This window comes from Microcaecilia unicolor, chromosome 10 (genome assembly GCF_901765095.1).
Source record: "Microcaecilia unicolor chromosome 10, aMicUni1.1, whole genome shotgun sequence".
NCBI lineage: Eukaryota > Metazoa > Chordata > Amphibia > Gymnophiona > Siphonopidae > Microcaecilia > Microcaecilia unicolor.
Genome location: NC_044040.1, coordinates 170,247,518 through 170,265,769, shown reverse-complemented (window position 1 = coordinate 170,265,769; position 18,252 = coordinate 170,247,518). Strand labels below are relative to the sequence as shown.

The 18,252-nt window shown below is 45.7% G+C and overlaps 1 protein-coding gene across 1 annotated transcript in view; it reads right to left on the bottom strand.

Annotated features, from left to right (window-relative positions):
• Nucleotides 1-18,252, bottom strand: part of LOC115478729 (dynein assembly factor with WDR repeat domains 1) — a 124,007-nt gene that overhangs the window by 35,274 nt on the left and 70,481 nt on the right. Inside the window, exons 7-9 of the mRNA XM_030216293.1 lie at nt 16,691-16,798; nt 14,522-14,628; nt 934-1,036 (exon numbers count right to left, since the gene is read on the bottom strand). Coding sequence (XP_030072153.1) covers nt 934-1,036; nt 14,522-14,628; nt 16,691-16,798 — 318 coding nt within the window. The remainder of the gene's footprint in view (nt 1-933; nt 1,037-14,521; nt 14,629-16,690; nt 16,799-18,252) is intronic.

Sequence of the window (18,252 nt, the reverse complement as noted above, 5' to 3'; positions counted from 1 at the left end):
CTTGCTTGGTTTAGCTATTTTAAAAAAATAGACATTATCAAATCTCTAAGGATGGAAAATCTTCCTCTGCTCGGTAACCACCCTGAGGTATTTCCAAGGACTCTCCTACCTCTAAACCATGAATGTCCAGTAACTCAGCCCTGGGCTCATCCTCAACATCCAACTGAAATGGGATAGACAGGATGGTGAGGGAGGTTATGCGCTTGGGTTGGGGGGGGGGGGGTGAGGGGCCTGGGGGTCCACTGGACCTCCAGGCCCTTGTTTGGCAGGATGGGGGGGACTGGAGGTCCAGGTTTAACAGGCCCAGGAGAAAATCTCAAACCTCTCAAACCTCTTCTGTGGAAGGATTGTACATTAAGTGCATGCCCAGGCACAATTCTCCTGAGGAACTCCCCCTATGATCAACACTAATAATGTGCATAAATTTACATGTTATTAGGGTTGATCATAAGGGCGTTCTTTCCCTGAGCTGTTCCGGCAGTAATTTTACAGAAACGTTCGAAACAATATGGGGAAACTGATCAACGGCATCTCAATGAATCACCAAAAATAATGATATTTAGATCTCCAGAACCATTATCAGCAATTCAGATAAGAGATATTTTTTTTGTTTTATTTACTTGTTTAATCTCCTTTGTTTAGTGGTATTATAAGCAGAGACATTTTCCACTTTGGAGAAAGCTAAGTGCTAGGGAAGGGAACAAAGAAAAGTGGCTTGGATGGAGGGAGACTTTCGTCTCAAATTTACAGTAGGGAGACTCTTACAAACTCTCCTATATCACTGCCCAGTGGCTTACATGAGGCTAATCAAAGACAGCAGCCTGCACAGTAGCTGATCCAACTTGCTCCTAAGAATTTGGTGTAGCTCTTAGATTTGAGCAAACTTTCAGCAATCCAGGTATAAGGTGATATTTAAAAGTGATTTTATCTTACCATGCAGGTTTTGTCCATTGATCCAGTAGCAATTAAAGAGCAGTCCCAGTTGAACTGTGCACTGCTAATTTCACCTCGATGACCTATAAGGGTATTCACCCTCCTATAAAAATATTAAAATTTAGTGCAATTTACCATTGGCTTGAAACTATAGCAGTCACAACTAATACAAGTATGGCTCCTATTTAAAATTTCTTTAATATAAGAAGAGAAAACAGGCATATCAAATTCAACTACATATCTAATATGCAAATAACTCAAAGTTCAGGTCTTGCTCACAGGATTTTCATTTAGGTTGGAACTAAAATCTTTGCTGATGCATGTTAAATAAAGCAACAGTTCATCAAGTACACATGGAAATTGTTTAATAAACAAATGCAATTTTAGGATGATCTTAGTAAAACATGTTTATTTTAATTTAATTACTCACCTTTCCAAACTCATGTTCATGGTGAGATATAAATTTAGCTACTGTAGATAGCTCCCTTCCCATAAAAACATAAAAATAGCCATACTGGGTCAGACTAATGGTCCATCTAGCACAGTATTCTACTTCCAACAGTGGCCAACCCACGTCACAAGTACCTGGCAGAAACCCAGTTAGTAGCAAGATCCCATGCTACCAACTCCAAGGCAAACAGTAGCTTCCCTTATATCCATCTAAATAACAGACCATGAACTTTTATTCCAGGAACTTGTCCAAACCTTGTTTAAACCCAGATACACTAATCTCTGTTACAACATCCTCTGGCAGCGAATTCCAGAGCTTAACTATCCTTTGAATGAAAAATATTTCCTATTTGTTTTCACATTATTTCCATGCAATTTAATTGAGTATCCCCTGTAAAAAAGTAATTCACATCTACTCGTTCTATACCACTCAAGATTTTATAGACCTCAATCATATCCCCCTCAGCCATTTCTTTCCAAAGCTAAAGAGCACTAACCTCTTTAGCTTTTCCTCATATGAAAGGAGTTCCATCCCCTTCATTATTTTGATCACTTTTCTAATTCCACTATATCTTTTTTGAGATATGACAATCAGAATTGAACGCAATACTCAAGGTAAGGTCACATCATGGAGCAATACGAATGCATTATAACATTCTTTGTCTTATTTTGCATCCCTTTCCTAATAATTCCCAGAGGATTTACATCTAAACTGTCACCTGAGACCATGGCTGATGATCTGATTTACCCATGAACACAAAGCATTAATGAAAGAGGTGGAATCTGAACATTAGCTTCCCTGGTTCTTATCCTACAGCTCTAACCACTAGACCACTGTTCCACACTGTATAACAGTATCTCTATATCTATTCATGCATATAAAGCCTGCTTTTTTACAATTGCAAGCATAGTAAAGTATTGGCATAGCAATTTCTTTCTGCTCTTTTGAGCTTCTAGGACAAACAAAAAAAGTCATTTCATTAAGTTTACATAAAACACAGTAAACAAAATGAAAAGAAAAACTGTTGGGCCAGCTTAGCTAGGTCTTTGGGAGCTACGCTGGTGCTACCAATTTCTTGAGGGGATGGTCCTTGAAACAGCCCTTGGGGGCGAAACATGATTCTGTTGGACAACACATCTCCCGTCTGGCAAATGCTCTGCTCAAGATAAGTGGATTTTGAAAAACAAATGTGTAGTTTGAAATATTTAACAACTTCTCTAAAAGTGAGGATACTATCCACAGTCAAACTAAGAGAAAATTGTTTCTAATTGGCTATTGAACTACTTGAGAACCGATGACTAGAAATGTTAAGTAGTAGTAGTGCAGAGAATCCTTACATTAATGTAAAATCATTGGCAAGGTGCACTGCTGAGGGTTTTGGGGTTCAGTTAAATTTTGAGTGGGAAAAGATTGGTGCTATTATTGAGTTTTCTTTTTTATTCATTAAGGGGTCTTTTTACTAAGGTGCGCTATTGGATTTAACATACACTAAATTCCATGCAGCCCATAGGAATGTAATGAACTGCATGGCACTTAATGTACACTAGTCATTAGCATGCAGTAAATCTGTTAGCACATCTTAGTAAAAAGGACCTCTTAGTTAATTAATTTGAACATGAGAAACAAACAAAATTTTATCTATTTTCCTCAGCTTCAATTTCAAAATGAAACACAGCAAATGAAAACACATCCCTGGAATAACTAAGAGCCTTCCTTTTTTCAGAGACTGCGAATTCTACTATGAGACTATCATCAAATTCAAGACATCCTGAGGATCAGAACCAGGCTCAGTAACTGACCTAAGGTCTTTGCATGGCATACCCAGCCACTGGAACACTGGGTTAGTCTTTTATTTTAGCTACCTATTGTAACAAAATTTTTCAAGAATAGATTTGACTTCTAAGCATTACTGTTAGAGTTCACCAAACAGAGTTTCTCAGAGTTTAACCTGTACCCTGACAAACATACAATCAGAAAGGATTTTATGAGTACACTGTAGGGCAGATTATAGACAGAACATAGAAATGACAACTGACACATCCAGGTCAAGACTTACCAAATTCCGGTAGTAATTTAGAAAAGAATCTGCCAACAGAGGGCCTCTTCTAAAATACATGCAGGAATGGATGTGTATATCCCAGCTATGTGGTATTTCGTGTGTAAGTCCCAACAATTAGACATGTATGTATATATGTCATTTTGGAAACATACATGTCTACATTTTCCCAAATAGGAGCTCAAAATCATGTGGCATTATCAATTTTACAAAGGAAAAAAGCCATTGGGGGATTAAGGGGGTGACCTCCCCTAACCCCTCCTGTAAAGCACTGTCCAAAACAAGCACCTTTATAAAACTTAGATATCCCTGGGAGACCCATAGTTAATGTCAGGGACCACAGATGTACATTTCTCATCTGAAATGGAGAATGCATGTGTACCTTTCAGCCCTGCCCTAGCCCCACCCAAAACATGCCCAGATCACACCCTTTTGTCATATTCACATATATCAGATTTACATATATAAACCTCGGCTTCCTAAAATCTGTTTTTCTAGCTGTATCCAAGATACACGTGTAAATGCCAGTAGTTACACCGTGTATATCACTACTATGGTTTTTAAAGTAATCACCTGTATAGTCTCTTTGATAACCTTGATTACAAATTACCTATTTATTTATAAAGCAACATGAGTCTAAGGAGGAGGAGGAGCATTGGTTGCTAGGGATGGAGCATTCACACATGCCCAGAGAGCTTTTTTTTGTCTCGTCTGGACTTTGGGAGAGAGGGTCTGGTCTGCATCCATCAGGATAAGATTAACCCATAGGATGGTTGATTATATCCTGTTTGTCCGTGGAGAAGCATATTATCAGTTCAATATAATACAATCTACTACCTATTTCATATTTTATTCCATCTGGTTTCCTGAAACAAAAAAAAAAAAAACAGAAATCCCTCAAAGTTTAATGAGATGTTTATCATCCATGAGATGATGATGAGTGTATTATTTGCATTCTTTATCGGTCTACCCCAAGACAACTGCTTTCTGGTTATTTTTGGAGGGCTATTAACTATCCAGCTTATAATCGAAAGTGATCGTCGGCCATCTTCCGACATAAATCGGGAGATGGCCGGCGATTTCTTAAAAGCGGCGAAATCGGTATAATCGAAAGCGGCATTTTTGACAGCATCGCCACCAGCGAAAGTTCAAGGGGGCGTGTCGGTAGATTAGCGAAGGCAGGACATGGGCGGGCATGGGCGTGGCTACCAGATGGCCGGCTTTCGCCGATAATGGAAAAAAAAAAAGCGGCGTTAAGGAGTATTTCGCCGGCTTTACTTGGTCCTTTTATTTTCACGACCAAGCCTCAAAAAGGTGCCCCAATTGACCAGATGACCACTGAAGGGAATGGGGGATGACCTCCCCATACTCCCCCAGTGGTCACCAATCCCCTTCCAAACTAAAAAAATAAAACTAAAAACCTTTTTTCCAGCCTGTATGCCAGCCTCAAATGCCGTACCCACCTCCATGACAGCAGAATGTGTTGTATCCTCCGACAGCCTTTCCCTGGTTGCAATGTGGCTCTGGGGTGAGTGTGACACCTTTTCTGTTAGTTGCCCTGCAGAGAGTCACATTAGCAATGCATTGTGGTGGGTGTAGGGTACTGGGCTCTACTCCCATGGTGCTTTTCCCCCCTGCTAACTGGGTCAGAGTGTGCCCTGTTTTGTTTCCTGTTGTAGTCCATGCGGTAGTGGCCATTTTTGTAAGCCAGTTTTAGTTCCCTTTCCTGTGTTACCCACGTTAGAGAACGTAGTTCTTACCTTGAATGGTGCTGAAAGGGGGCATTGTACACCATTGTGCCAGCTCTGACCTACTGCTAATCTTAGTACCAGGGGACTCTTTGCCAGTGGGGCACAACCTCTGATCTGCAGTTAACTGTGAGTAGACGTGGTTATTTCAAGAAAGGACTTTTTCAGAGAGATTAGTCTTCAGGTGTGAACTGGTGTGCCAAAGTTATACAGCAGCAATAAGTCCTAGAGGCTGTATGCAGGTCCCTGGAGCAATTTTAGTGGGTGCAGTACATTTGTGGGTAGTGGGTTTGGGGGGGCTCAGCTCTCAAAGTAAGGGAGCTATGCACGTGGTGGGAACTTTTCTGAAGTCCACCGCAGTGACCCCTAGGGTGGCTGGTTGGTGTCCTGGCATGTCAGGGGGGCCAGTGCACTAAAAATGCTGGCTCCTCCCATGGCCAAATGCTTTGAATTTGGCTGGGGTTTGAGATGGCCGACATAACTTTCCATTATCGCTGAAAAACAAACCCAGCCATCTCAAACCCAGTGAACTCCATGGCATTTGGCCGGGCTAAACCGTATTATTGAAAAAAAAGATGGCCGGCCATCTTTTTCGATAATACGGTTCCGGCCAGCTGTAGCGCTGCCGCCAACATAGATCGCCGGCAATCTATTTGGCCGGCGACCTTCGATTATGCCCCTCCACGTTATCTCCTCTATGTAAGAAAAGAAGAAAAATAGGATAATAACATAAGCAGTTTCTAATTTCAGGAGTCACAGCATTGAAAAAAATGATCATGTAGATATCTTCTTTTTAATGGATAATGAAAAAAATCTTAGGCATCACACTGCAGCATGGAATGAGAAACATACCAAAATAAATGAAAGAACATATTTCTCTTCTCCACTTACACAGAGCATTATGCAAGATAAAACTAGGCTTCAAGGCAGGTTAAAGCCATTGTAGAATGCAGCATTCCCAATTCAGATGCCAAAAATATGTTTCTGCCTCACTTCACTGAACACCTAAAAGTTCTTCTTCTAAAGAAATAGTCATATACATTGCAGCAGATAAGAAGCTTTTTCTTCCTTTATTTTTTGGAATGAATATTTTAATACAGTAAGCTGTATAATGTTAACATGTGGAGGGGCATAATCAAAAGGGATGCCCAAGTTTTCCTGAGGACGTCCTCGCAGGATGTCCCGGCAAAGGGGCGGGGAAACCCGTAAGCGAATGCTACATACCTGTAGAAGGTATTCTCCGAGGACAGCAGGCTGATTGTTCTCACTGATGGGTGACGTCCACGGCAGCCCCTCCAATCGGAATCTTCCTAGCAAAGTCCTTTGCTAGCCCTCGCGCGCTCGCGCGCACCGCGCATGCGCGGCCGTCTTCCCGCCCGAAACCGGCTCGAGCCGGCCAGTCTCGTATTGTAGCAAAAGAGAAACAAGGGAAGACTCAACTCCAAAGGGGAGGCGGGCGGGTTTGTGAGAACAATCAGCCTGCTGTCCTCGGAGAATACCTTCTACAGGTATGTAGCATTCGCTTTCTCCGAGGACAAGCAGGCTGCTTGTTCTCACTGATGGGGTATCCCTAGCCCCCAGGCTCACTCAAAACAACAACCATGGTCAATTGGGCCTCGCAACGGCGAGGACATAACTGAGATTGACCTAAAAAATTTACCAACTAACTGAGAGTGCAGCCTAGAACAGAACAAACAGGGCCCTGGGGGGTGGAGTTGGATCCTAAAGCCCAAACAGGTTCTGAATAACTGACTGCCCGAACCGACTGTCGCGTCGGGTATCCTGCTGCAGGCAGTAATGAGATGTGAATGTGTGGACAGATGACCACGTCGCAGCTTTGCAAATTTCTTCAATAGAGGCTGACTTCAAGTGGGCTACCGACGCTGCCATGGCTCTAACATTATGAGCCGTGACATGACCCTCAAGAGCCAGCCCCGCCTGGGCGTAAGTGAAGGAAATGCAATCTGCTAGCCAATTTGATATGGTGCGTTTCCCCACAGCCACTCCCCTCCTATTGGGATCAAAAGAAACAAACAATTGGGCGGACTGTCTGTTGGGCTGTGTCCGCTCCAGATAGAAGGCCAATGCTCTCTTGCAGTCCAATGTGTGCAGCTGACGTTCAGCAGGGCAGGAATGAGGACGGGGAAAGAATGTTGGCAAGACAATTGACTGGTTCAGATGGAACTCCGACACGACCTTTGGCAAGAACTTAGGGTGAGTGCGGAGGACTACTCTGTTATGATGAAATTTGGTGTAAGAGGCCTGGGCTACCAGGGCCTGAAGCTCACTGACTCTACGAGCTGAAGTAACTGCCACCAAGAAAATGACCTTCCAGGTCAAGTACTTCAGATGGCATGAATTCAGTGGCTCAAAAGGAGGTTTCATCAGCTGGGTGAGAATGACATTGAGATCCCATGACACTGTAGGAGGCTTGACAGGGGGCTTTGACAAAAGCAAACCTCTCATGAAGCGAACAACTAAAGGCTGTCCCGAGATCGGCTTACCTTCCACATGGTAATGGTATGCACTGATTGCACTAAGGTGAACCCTTACAGAGTTGGTCTTGAGGCCAGACTCAGACAAGTGCAGAAGGTATTCAAGCAGGGTCTGTGTAGGACAAGAGCGAGGATCTAGGGCCTTGCTGTCACACCAGACGGCAAACCTCCTCCATAGAAAGAAGTAACTCCTCTTAGTGGAATCTTTCCTGGAAGCAAGCAAGATGCGGGAGACACCCTCTGGCAGACCCAAAGAGGCAAAGTCTACGCTCTCAACATCCAGGCCGTGAGAGCCAGGGACCGGAGGCTGGGATGCAGAAGAGCCCCTTCGTCCTGCGTGATGAGGGTCGGAAAACACTCCAATCTCCACGGTTCTTCGGAGGATAACTCCAGAAGAAGAGGGAACCAGATCTGACGCGGCCAAAAAGGAGCAATCAGAATCATGGTGCCTCGGTCTTGCTTGAGTTTCAACAAAGTCTTCCCCACCAGAGGGATGGGAGGATAAGCATACAGCAGGCCCTCCCCCCAATCCAGGAGGAAGGCATCCGATGCCAGTCTGCCGGGGGCCTGAAGCCTGGAACAGAACTGAGGGACTTTGTGGTTTGCTCGAGATGCGAAGAGATCCACCAAGGGGGTGCCCCACGCTTGGAAGATCTGGCGCACCACTCGGGAGTTTAGCGACCACTCGTGAGGTTGCATAATCCTGCTCAGCCTGTCGGCCAGACTGTTGTTTACACCTGCCAGATATGTGGCTTGGAGCACCATGCCGTGACGGCGAGCCCAGAGCCACATGCTGACGGCTTCCTGACACAGGGGGCGAGATCCGGTGCCCCCCTGCTTGTTGACATAGTACATGGCAACCTGGTTGTCTGTCTGAATTTGGATAATTTGGTGGGACAGCCGATCTCTGAAAGCCTTCAGAGCGTTCCAGATCGCTCGCAACTCCAGAAGATTGATCTGTAGATCGCGTTCTTGGAGGGACCAGCTTCCTTGGGTGTGGAGCCCATCGACATGAGCTCCCCATCCCAGGAGAGACGCATCCGTGGTCAGCACTTTTTGTGGCTGAGGAATTTGGAAAGGACGTCCCAGAGTCAAATTGGACCAAATCGTCCACCAATACAGGGATTCGAGAAAACTCGTGGACAGGTGGATCACGTCTTCTAGACCCCCAGCAGCCTGAAACCACTGGGAAGCTAGGGTCCATTGAGCAGATCTCATGTGAAGGCGGGCCATGGGAGTCACATGAACTGTGGAGGCCATGTGGCCCAGCAATCTCAACATCTGCCGAGCTGTGATCTGCTGGGACGCTCGCACCCGCGAGACGAGGGACAACAAGTTGTTGGCTCTCGCCTCCGGGAGGTAGGCGCGAGCCGTCCGAGAATCCAGCAGAGCTCCTATGAATTCGAGTCTCTGCGCTGGGAGAAGATGGGACTTTGGGTAATTTATCACAAACCCCAGTAGCTCCAGGAGGCGAATAGTCATCTGCATGGACTGCAGGGCTCCTGCCTCGGATGTGTTCTTCACCAGCCAATCGTCGAGATATGGGAACACATGCACCCCCAGCCTGCGAAGTGCCGCTGCTACTACAGCTAGGCACTTTGTGAACACCCTGGGCGCAGAGGCGAGCCCAAAGGGTAGCACACAGTACTGGAAGTGGCGTGTGCCCAACTGAAATCGCAGATACTGTCTGTGAGCTGGCAGTATCGGGATGTGTGTGTAGGCATCCTTCAAGTCCAGAGAGCATAGCCAATCGTTTTGCTGAATCATGGGGAGAAGGGTGCCCAGGGAAAGCATCCTGAACTTTTCTTTTACGAGATATTTGTTCAGGGCCCTTAGGTCTAGGATGGGACGCATCCCCCCTGTTTTCTTTTCCACAAGGAAGTACCTGGAATAGAATCCCAGCCCTTCTTGCCCGGATGGCACGGGCTCGACCGCATTGGCGCTGAGAAGGGCGGAGAGTTCCTCTGCAAGTACCTGCTTGTGCTGGAAGCTGTAGGATTGAGCTCCCGGTGGACAATTTGGAGGTTTTGAGGCCAAATTGAGGGTGTATCCTTGCCGGACTATTTGCAGAACCCACTGATCGGAGGTTATGAGAGGCCACCTTTGGTGAAAAACTTTCAACCTCCCCCCGACCGGCAGGTCGCCCGGCACTGACACTTGGATGCCGGCTATGCTCTGCTGGAGCCAGTCAAAAGCTCGCCCCTTGCTTTTGCTGGGGAGCCGAGGGGCCTGGCTGAGGCGCACGCTGCTGACGAGAGCGAGCGCGCTGGGGCTTAGCCTGGGCCGCAGGCTGTCGAGAAGGAGGATTGTACCTACGCTTACCAGAAGAGTAGGGAACAGTCTTCCTTCCCCCGAAAAATCTTCTACCTGTAGAGGTAGATGCTGAAGGCTGCCGGCGGGAGAACTTGTCGAATGCGGTGTCCTGCTGGTGGAGAGACTCTACCACCTGTTCGACTTTCTCTCCAAAAATGTTGTCCGCACGGCAAGGCGAGTCCGCAATCCGCTGCTGGAGTCTATTCTCCAGGTCGGCGGCACGCAGCCATGAGAGCCTGCGCATCACCACACCTTGAGCAGCGGCCCTGGACGCAACATCAAAGGTGTCATACACCCCTCTGGCCAGGAATTTTCTGCACGCCTTCAGCTGCCTGACCACCTCCTGAAAAGGCTTGGCCTGCTCGGGGGGGAGAGCATCAACCAAGCCCGCCAACTGCCGCACATTGTTCCGCATGTGTATGCTCGTGTAGAGCTGGTAAGACTGGATTTTGGCCACGAGCATAGAGGAATGGTAGGCCTTCCTCCCAAAGGAGTCTAAGGTTCTAGAGTCTTTGCCCGGGGGCGCCGAAGCATGCTCTCTAGAACTCTTAGCCTTCTTTAGGGCCAGATCCACAACTCCAGAATCATGAGGCAACTGGGTGCGCATCAGATCTGGGTCCCCATGGATCCGGTACTGGGACTCGATCTTCTTGGGGATGTGGGGATTAGTTAGAGGTTTTGTCCAGTTCGCAAGCAATGTCTTTTTGAGGACATGGTGCAAGGGAACAGTGGACGCTTCCTTAGGTGGAGAAGGATAGTCCAGGAGCTCAAACATTTCAGCCCTGGGCTCGTCCTCCACAACCACCGGGAAGGGGATGGCCGTAGACATCTCCCGGACAAAGGAAGCGAAAGACAGACTCTCAGGAGGAGAAAGCTGTCTTTCAGGAGAGGGAGTAGGATCAGAAGGAAGACCCTCAGACTCCTCGTCAGAGAAATATCTGGGGTCTTCCTCTTCCTCCCACGAGGCCTCACCCTCGGTGTCAGACACCAGTTCACGAACCTGTGTCTGCAACCTCGCCCGGCTCGACTCGGTGGAGCCACGTCCACGATGGGGGCGTCGAGAGGTAGACTCCCTCGCCCGCATCGGCGAAGCTCCCTCCGCCGACGTAGTCGGGGAGCCCTCCTGGGAGGTGGCCGCAGTCGGCACCGCACGCGGTACCGACGTCGGGGACCTCACCCCGGGCGATGGGCCAGACGGCGCCACGCTCGACGGTACCGGAGGCGCAAGCACCGCCGGTACCGGAGGGGTAGGGCGCAACAGCTCTCCCAGAATCTCTGGGAGAACGGCCCGGAGGCTCTCGTTCAGAGCGGCTGCAGAGAAAGGCAAAGAGGTCGATGCAGGCGTCGACGTCAGAACCTGTTCCGGGCGAGGAGGCTGTTCCGGGCTGTCCAGAGTGGAGCGCATCGACACCTCCTGAACAGAGGGTGAGCGGTCCTCTCGGTGCCGATGCCTGCTGGGTGCCGACTCCCTCGGCGACCCAGAGCTCTCGGTGCCGACGCGGGGAGGCGACCGGTGTCGATGCTTCTTCGATTTCTTCCGAAGCATGTCACCGGAGCTCCCCGGCACCGACGAGGAGGACGTAGAATCCAGCCGTCGCTTCCTCGGGGCCGAGGCCGAAGGAGGTCGGTCTCGGGGGGGCTGTACCGCAGGAGCCCTCAGGGTAGGAGGAGACCCACCCGAAGGCTCACCGCCACCAGCAGGGGAATGGACAGCCCTCACCTGCACTCCTGACGATGCACCACCGTCCGACGACATCAGCAGACGAGGTCCCGGTACCACCGACGTCGATGCAGCTATCCGATGTCCCGGCGCCGATGCAGAGGCCCGATGCCTCGATGCACTCGATGCACTCGATGCAGGGGCGGCCGAGGAAGATGGTCTGGACGCTGACGACGTCGATGTACTCGAAGATCCCGGTGCCGATGCCGACGAAGAGCCCGAGAACAACACGTTCCACTGGGCTAATCTCGCTACCTGAGTCCGCCTTTGAAGCAGGGAACACAGACTACAGTTCTGAGGGCGGTGCTCGGCCCCCAGACACTGAAGACACGACGAGTGTCGATCAGTGAGCGAGATAACCCGGGTGCACTGGGTGCACTTCTTGAAGCCGCTGGAAGGCTTCAATGTCATGGGCGGAAAAATCACGCCGGCGAAATCAAAGTCCGAAATGACGGAAAAAGAGCACCAAAAGATTTAAAGGGAGAAAATCTCGACCGAGGCCGAAAGAGGCCTACCCCGACGACGAAAGAAAACTTATCGGGGCAAAAAGCTGGAAGTACGGGAAGGGTAACACGAAAACCGGAGCACTTCCCGACACTTTAAAAGACTTTTCCGAAGAAAAAACACGTCAAAAATAACTTTGGACGCGCGAGGTCGACTTTCCGGGGCTCGACACGGCGAAACACGACCGTACCGAGTGCGGACAAAAGAAGACTGGCCGGCTCGAGCCGGTTTCGGGCGGGAAGACGGCCGCGCATGCGCGGTGCGCGCGGGCGCGCGAGGACTAGCAAAGGACTTTGCTAGAGAAGTTTCCGATTGGAGGGGCTGCCGTGGACGTCACCCATCAGTGAGAACAAGCAGCCTGCTTGTCCTCGGAGAATATATCTAAACAAATTATCCCTTTTAAAATTAGAGAAATTAAATTAGAGTGAAAACAGCATATCACCACACCTTTTTCCCTAAACTAAATGGGTTAAGCAAGTTTTTTAATGCATAATATGATCATCTTGAATCTGCCTTAGCAGCATGCTGAGATTATTTCTTCAAGGCTGTTGCTTCTTGGGTGGGTTCTGCACTAGTCTGGCAGGATACAAGAAAATGAAATCATTAGGCAAAATTATTTTTTTTCCATTACATCCTGCCACACCAGTCCAGATGCATGGCAAAATGCAAGCAGACTTTAGACTGGGTGGGTGGAAGACAAGGCTGCCTTCAAAACCTGGCCCCAAATGCCACCTCCTTCTTGGCCTAGACAACTAACTTGTGCCTTGCAAATGAAAGCAAGAACACCAAGGTACAACCTTGCAAATCTCCTCTGGAGGGACTGTCCTGTACCTGTTCAGGCTGTTGCCTGAGCCCTAGTACAATGGGACCATGATACCTCTAAGACTTAAATCCCCACTGATATAGCTGAAAGCAATTGTCTCTGATCAATCTGGCAATAGATACCTTGGAAGCCACTTTCCCTTCTGAAGCCAGCAAATCATTTCCTCTTTGTAAACACTCCAATTTCTTAAGGATCAATAGGGAGGTGACCTGAACCATATGGAAGTGTGACACTAAGTCAGGTAGAAAAGAAGGAATCATACAACTTGTGACTTCCTTCTAAAAGAAAACTAGAAAGTAATTTTTGCAAAAGAAGGCCTGCAATTCAAAATGGCTACCAGAAAAACTGTTTTGATATAGAGGTCTTTGATGAAGCCTCATCTAAGTGCTCATGGGAAGGGAGCTGGAGACAATTAAAGCACTATGGATAAAAAAAAAAGTTGAGACTCCAAAGGGGAACAGATATAGTGGTTAGGGTTGGTGGACTTTGGTCCTGGGGAACTGAGGAACTGAGTTCAATTCCCACTTCAGGCACAGGCAGCTCCTTGTGATTCTGGGCAAGTCACTTAACTCTCCATTGCCCATTGTAAGCTGCATTGAGCCTGCCATGAGTGGGAAAGCGCAGGGTACAAATGTAATTAAAAATAAATAAATAAAAATAAAGGGACCAAACATGTTTAAATCTCCAAGTGAACACATACTACATCCAGATGTATTACATCTCATCCACCTTGAATATGGCACAATAATGCTGCCATTTGCATTTTGGGTGAGTTGGCAGCAATTGAGATACCTCTGGAAAAAGGAGAAAATATTACATCCTTTCCATTTTTTGACACATGCCAGAGACACAGATTTGGTTTTAAGAGCATTACTACCAATGGTCAGCAGAAGCTGCAGAGACTCTCTTTCCTTGATAGTCATTAAATCACCACATTTGTCCTATCAGGGGTCACTAAGAAACCACATAAAGAACTCCATGGTTTGGCCACTGGCCAAAGAGAACTCTCAACCTAACCAGGATCCAATTTCCCAGGGGAAAGGGGAGGATGTTCCTGAAAAAAATTGCCACCATTAAAAGGATGCCCACCTTAGACTTAGCCCTACTTAAAGCAAACACACATAAGCTCTTATTTACAGCTGATGCACCAGTCTTGACTCACAAATTATCATCTGCTGGAGACAGAATTACTGGCAAACTCCTCTGCTGCACTAGGATATATAAGACTGATGAGGTCAGCAAAGTAATTTGCTCTCTGTGTCCATCTGATGATAGGTATCCATGAGGCATATTTTCAAAGCACTTTGGGAGGCTAAGTTCCATAGGTTTCTATGGAACTTTGGGAGGCTAAGTGCTTTGAAAATGAGCTTGCATGTGTCTGGATGGATCTGGTAGGACAATAAGGAATTGAGCTGTATAAGCAGATCTACTATATTTGTTAAATGAATATGATAAATAAAAATATAAATTCACAATACCTGCCACTTCCAACATCCCACACTGAGACAGTGTGGTCAAAGGAACCAGTGATAATTCTGTCACCAGTGGTGTTAAAAGACAATGAGATGATTTCTGCTGAATGCCCCTATTAAGATAAAAATATATCAAGATCATATATTAGAAATGACATATTAAAATAAGTTGACAGTAAAACATGTAGTAAAAATTATCAGGTCATGACAATAACATTTAGTCATCTTCACAATAGCTAATAGTATTTAAAATTCAATAAAATAAATGTAAAGTACACAAAATTTCAATATTTGAAACATAAATGTAATTCAAAAATTGACTAAATATAGAAACTATTACAAAAAGCTTTGGAAAAATTGTTAATTTATATTAAAATCTAAGAGGCCAATATTCAGCAAGACATTTTCCACATAGATATAAGCGGATGACTTATCTAAGCAGATTTTCAGTCACGCTATCACTACTATTACTACTATTACTTAGCATTTCTATAGCGATACTAGAGGTACACAGCGCTGTACACTTGAACATGAAGAGACAGTCCCTGCTCACAGAGCTTACAATCTAATTAGGACAGACAAACAGGACAAATTAAAATAAGGGTACTGAACAAGTGAGTAAGGGTTAGGAGTTAAAAGTAGCATCAAAAAGGTGGGTTTTTAGCTTAGATTTGAAGACGGCCAGAGATGGAGCTTGACGTACCGGCTCAGGAAGTCTATTCCAGGCATATGGTGCAGCAAGATAAAAGGAACGGAGTCTGGAGTTAGCAGTGGAGGAGAAGGGTGCAGATAAGAGAGTTTTACCCAGTGAATGCAGTTCCCGAGGAGGAGTATAGTGAGAGATGAGAGTGGAGAGGTACTGAGGAGTTGCAGAGTGAATGCACTTATAAGTCAATAACAGGAGTTTGAACTGTATGTGGAAACAGAAAGGGAGCCAGTGAAGTGACTTGAAGAGGGGGCTAAAATGAGCGTAGTGACACTGGCGGAATATAAGTCGTGCAGCAGAATTTTGAACAGATTGAAGAGGAGAGAGGATGGCTAAGTGGGAGACCTGTGAAAAGCAAGTCGCAATAGTCTAAGCGAGAGGTGATAAAAGTGTGGATAAGGTTCTGGTAATGTGCTCAGAAGGGAAAGGGCGGATTTTGGTGATATTATAGAGAAAGAAACGACAGGTTTTAGCAGTCTGCTGAATATGTGCAGAGAAGGAGAGAGAGGAGTCAAAGATGACCCAAAGGTTACGAGCTGATGAGACAGGAAGGATGAGAGTGTTATTCACAGAAATAGAGAATGGGGGAAGAGGACAGGTTGGTTTAGGGGGAAAGATAAGAAGTCTTGGTCATGTTTAGTTTCAGATGGCAGTGAGACATCCACACAGCAATGTCAGACAGGCAAGATAATACTTAAAAGAATAAATTATTCCCTTAAGTTAGGACTCCTACTTATGTAGTCTTTCTTAAAAATGGATAACCTTAACCAGATAGAGATTGAATATTACTACTATCCAGTTATATTTAAGCCACACCCCCAGAACATAACTGATTCCTCCTTCTTCTATCCACATCATTTATGGAAAATGTTATGCACTGGCCAGTCAAACTCACAGCCCTAACGATTTATACTGTCAACTCTGAAGTTAACCACAGGCCTTATGTTTGACTCCCCTGGCCTAAGTGATATATGCTTCTAATGCCAAATAAGTTTAGCCAGCTTCTGCAAGGGTGATGTCTGGAAAAAATAACCACAAGCAGGTGTCTATAACATGCTGAATAATATCAATAATTTTCTTTTTCCAACCTATAAATATGGCCTGAGAAGCAGGGCAGCTTTTTTTTCTCTGTACAACTGTAGTTGACAACATTACTGACAGGTTTAATTTCCATAGGCCAAGTGCCAATATAAAACAGCAGGTCATATGACAATGCAGCTAGGTATTGTTAGAAGATAGCTTCTTCATAAACATTTGCTTCCTGCAAGTGTTAACCATTGCTGAACAAATCAGGGCTTCCTAGTTCTCACCTACATGGCACAGACTTCAGTAAATGGGAAAAATGAAGTCCCCTAATGAATTATTCAACTGCTTGCTTACTCAAGGACATTAGTCATATACACATCTATTTCACTAAAGAATTATACTAATAGTAAACAATTTCAATATTATAAAATCACTAGACGTACTGTGAGGGTGACAGCTTCTTCTCCAGTCTGTACATCCCAGAGCTTTGCGGTTGTGTCCATACTTCCAGTAGCTACAAGAGTGCTTTGAGGATTGAATGATAAACAAACCTGTTAAAAAATTTTACAAATAAAAAAAAGATATTTCTAACGTGAACAAGATTTTTTTTCTTCTTTTGAATTACAACTGGTCAGCACAGAAGATGAAAATACTAATGATACGAGATCTGTGTAGCATAAATTAATAATATAAGCAAATACAACAACAGAGCTGCTTTCCTAATATGGAGGTAGCATCAAGTGTAAGAGAAAAGTGGACAGAGATGTTGGAAGCGAGACAAAATCTATGGGAAACAGGTAAGAGGTTGGTGGAGGGATAGAGAGAGAAGGATATCCTAGATTTACTTTTTTTCTAGCTTCTTAGTTGTAATCCACTATGAACTACAAAACTGGTATTAGCAGGCTATAAGAGACCCAACTGTAACTGTAACTATAGACTGATGAGGTGAGAGATAAATTAGTATAGACAGAGAGAGGCTTGCAGATTGAGAGATATGGGATACGCAGTGGTGGAACAAGGAAGAGTGGAGAGAGGGGCTGGTAGGGGAAGACAGAAGGGAGAAAGGCTAACAGCAGAGAGAAGGTAGTGGGGTGACAGAGTGTTGAAAGGGGTTAGTGGGGTGGAAAGAGAGGGGTAGAGAGGTAAGAGGCTAGTAGTGGGAAGAGGGGAAAAAGAAACTGATGAAAGACAGAACAGGAAGAGATAGGCTGATGGGGCAATCAACAAGGAAAATAGCTGATAGATGGAAAGAAGAAACAGATGCAGGAGGGGAGAAGAGAATGAGGATGTTAGAAGGACAGAAAGAGGGTAGGGGGGACAGAGGCTGAATGGGGGGAAGAGAGAGAGAGAGAGAGAAAGATAGGAGAGACTGGGGAAGAAAAAGAAAGGCTAGTGGAAGGCACCAAGTTACCACTTACCATCCTGCCCCTATGCTGAACTTATATTCTGTCACTCTCTGACATGCATCTCATCTAGCACAAGGATAAATTAGATCTTACCTGCTAATTTTCTTTTCCTAAGTTTCTTCAGACCAGTCCAGATGCTTGGGTTTATGCTCTCCTGAGAACTAATGACTTGTGACATCACCACTTAAATATTCTATGGAGCCAGTGGCTTTCTGTATTTATCATAATAAAGCAGTAAGGGGGTCTTTTACTAAGACACATTAGCGTTTTTAGCACACACTAAAAATAGGTGCGTGCTAAACGCTAAAGATGCTAATGTATTCCTATTGGCGTCTTTAGCGTTTAGCGCGTGCCTATTTTTAACATGCACTAAAAACGCCAATGCGCCTAAGTAAAAGACTCCCCTAAATTAGTAAAAGCAACTCCCCAAAGAACTGTTCAACCAACAACAGACAACAAAAGATATATTTTATTTTTTTTATTTATTTTATTTGTTACATTTGTATCCCACATTTTCCCACCTATTTGTAGGCTCAATGTGGCTTACATAGTACCAGAGAGGCGTTACAGACTCCGTTGTAAACAAATACAAAGTGATG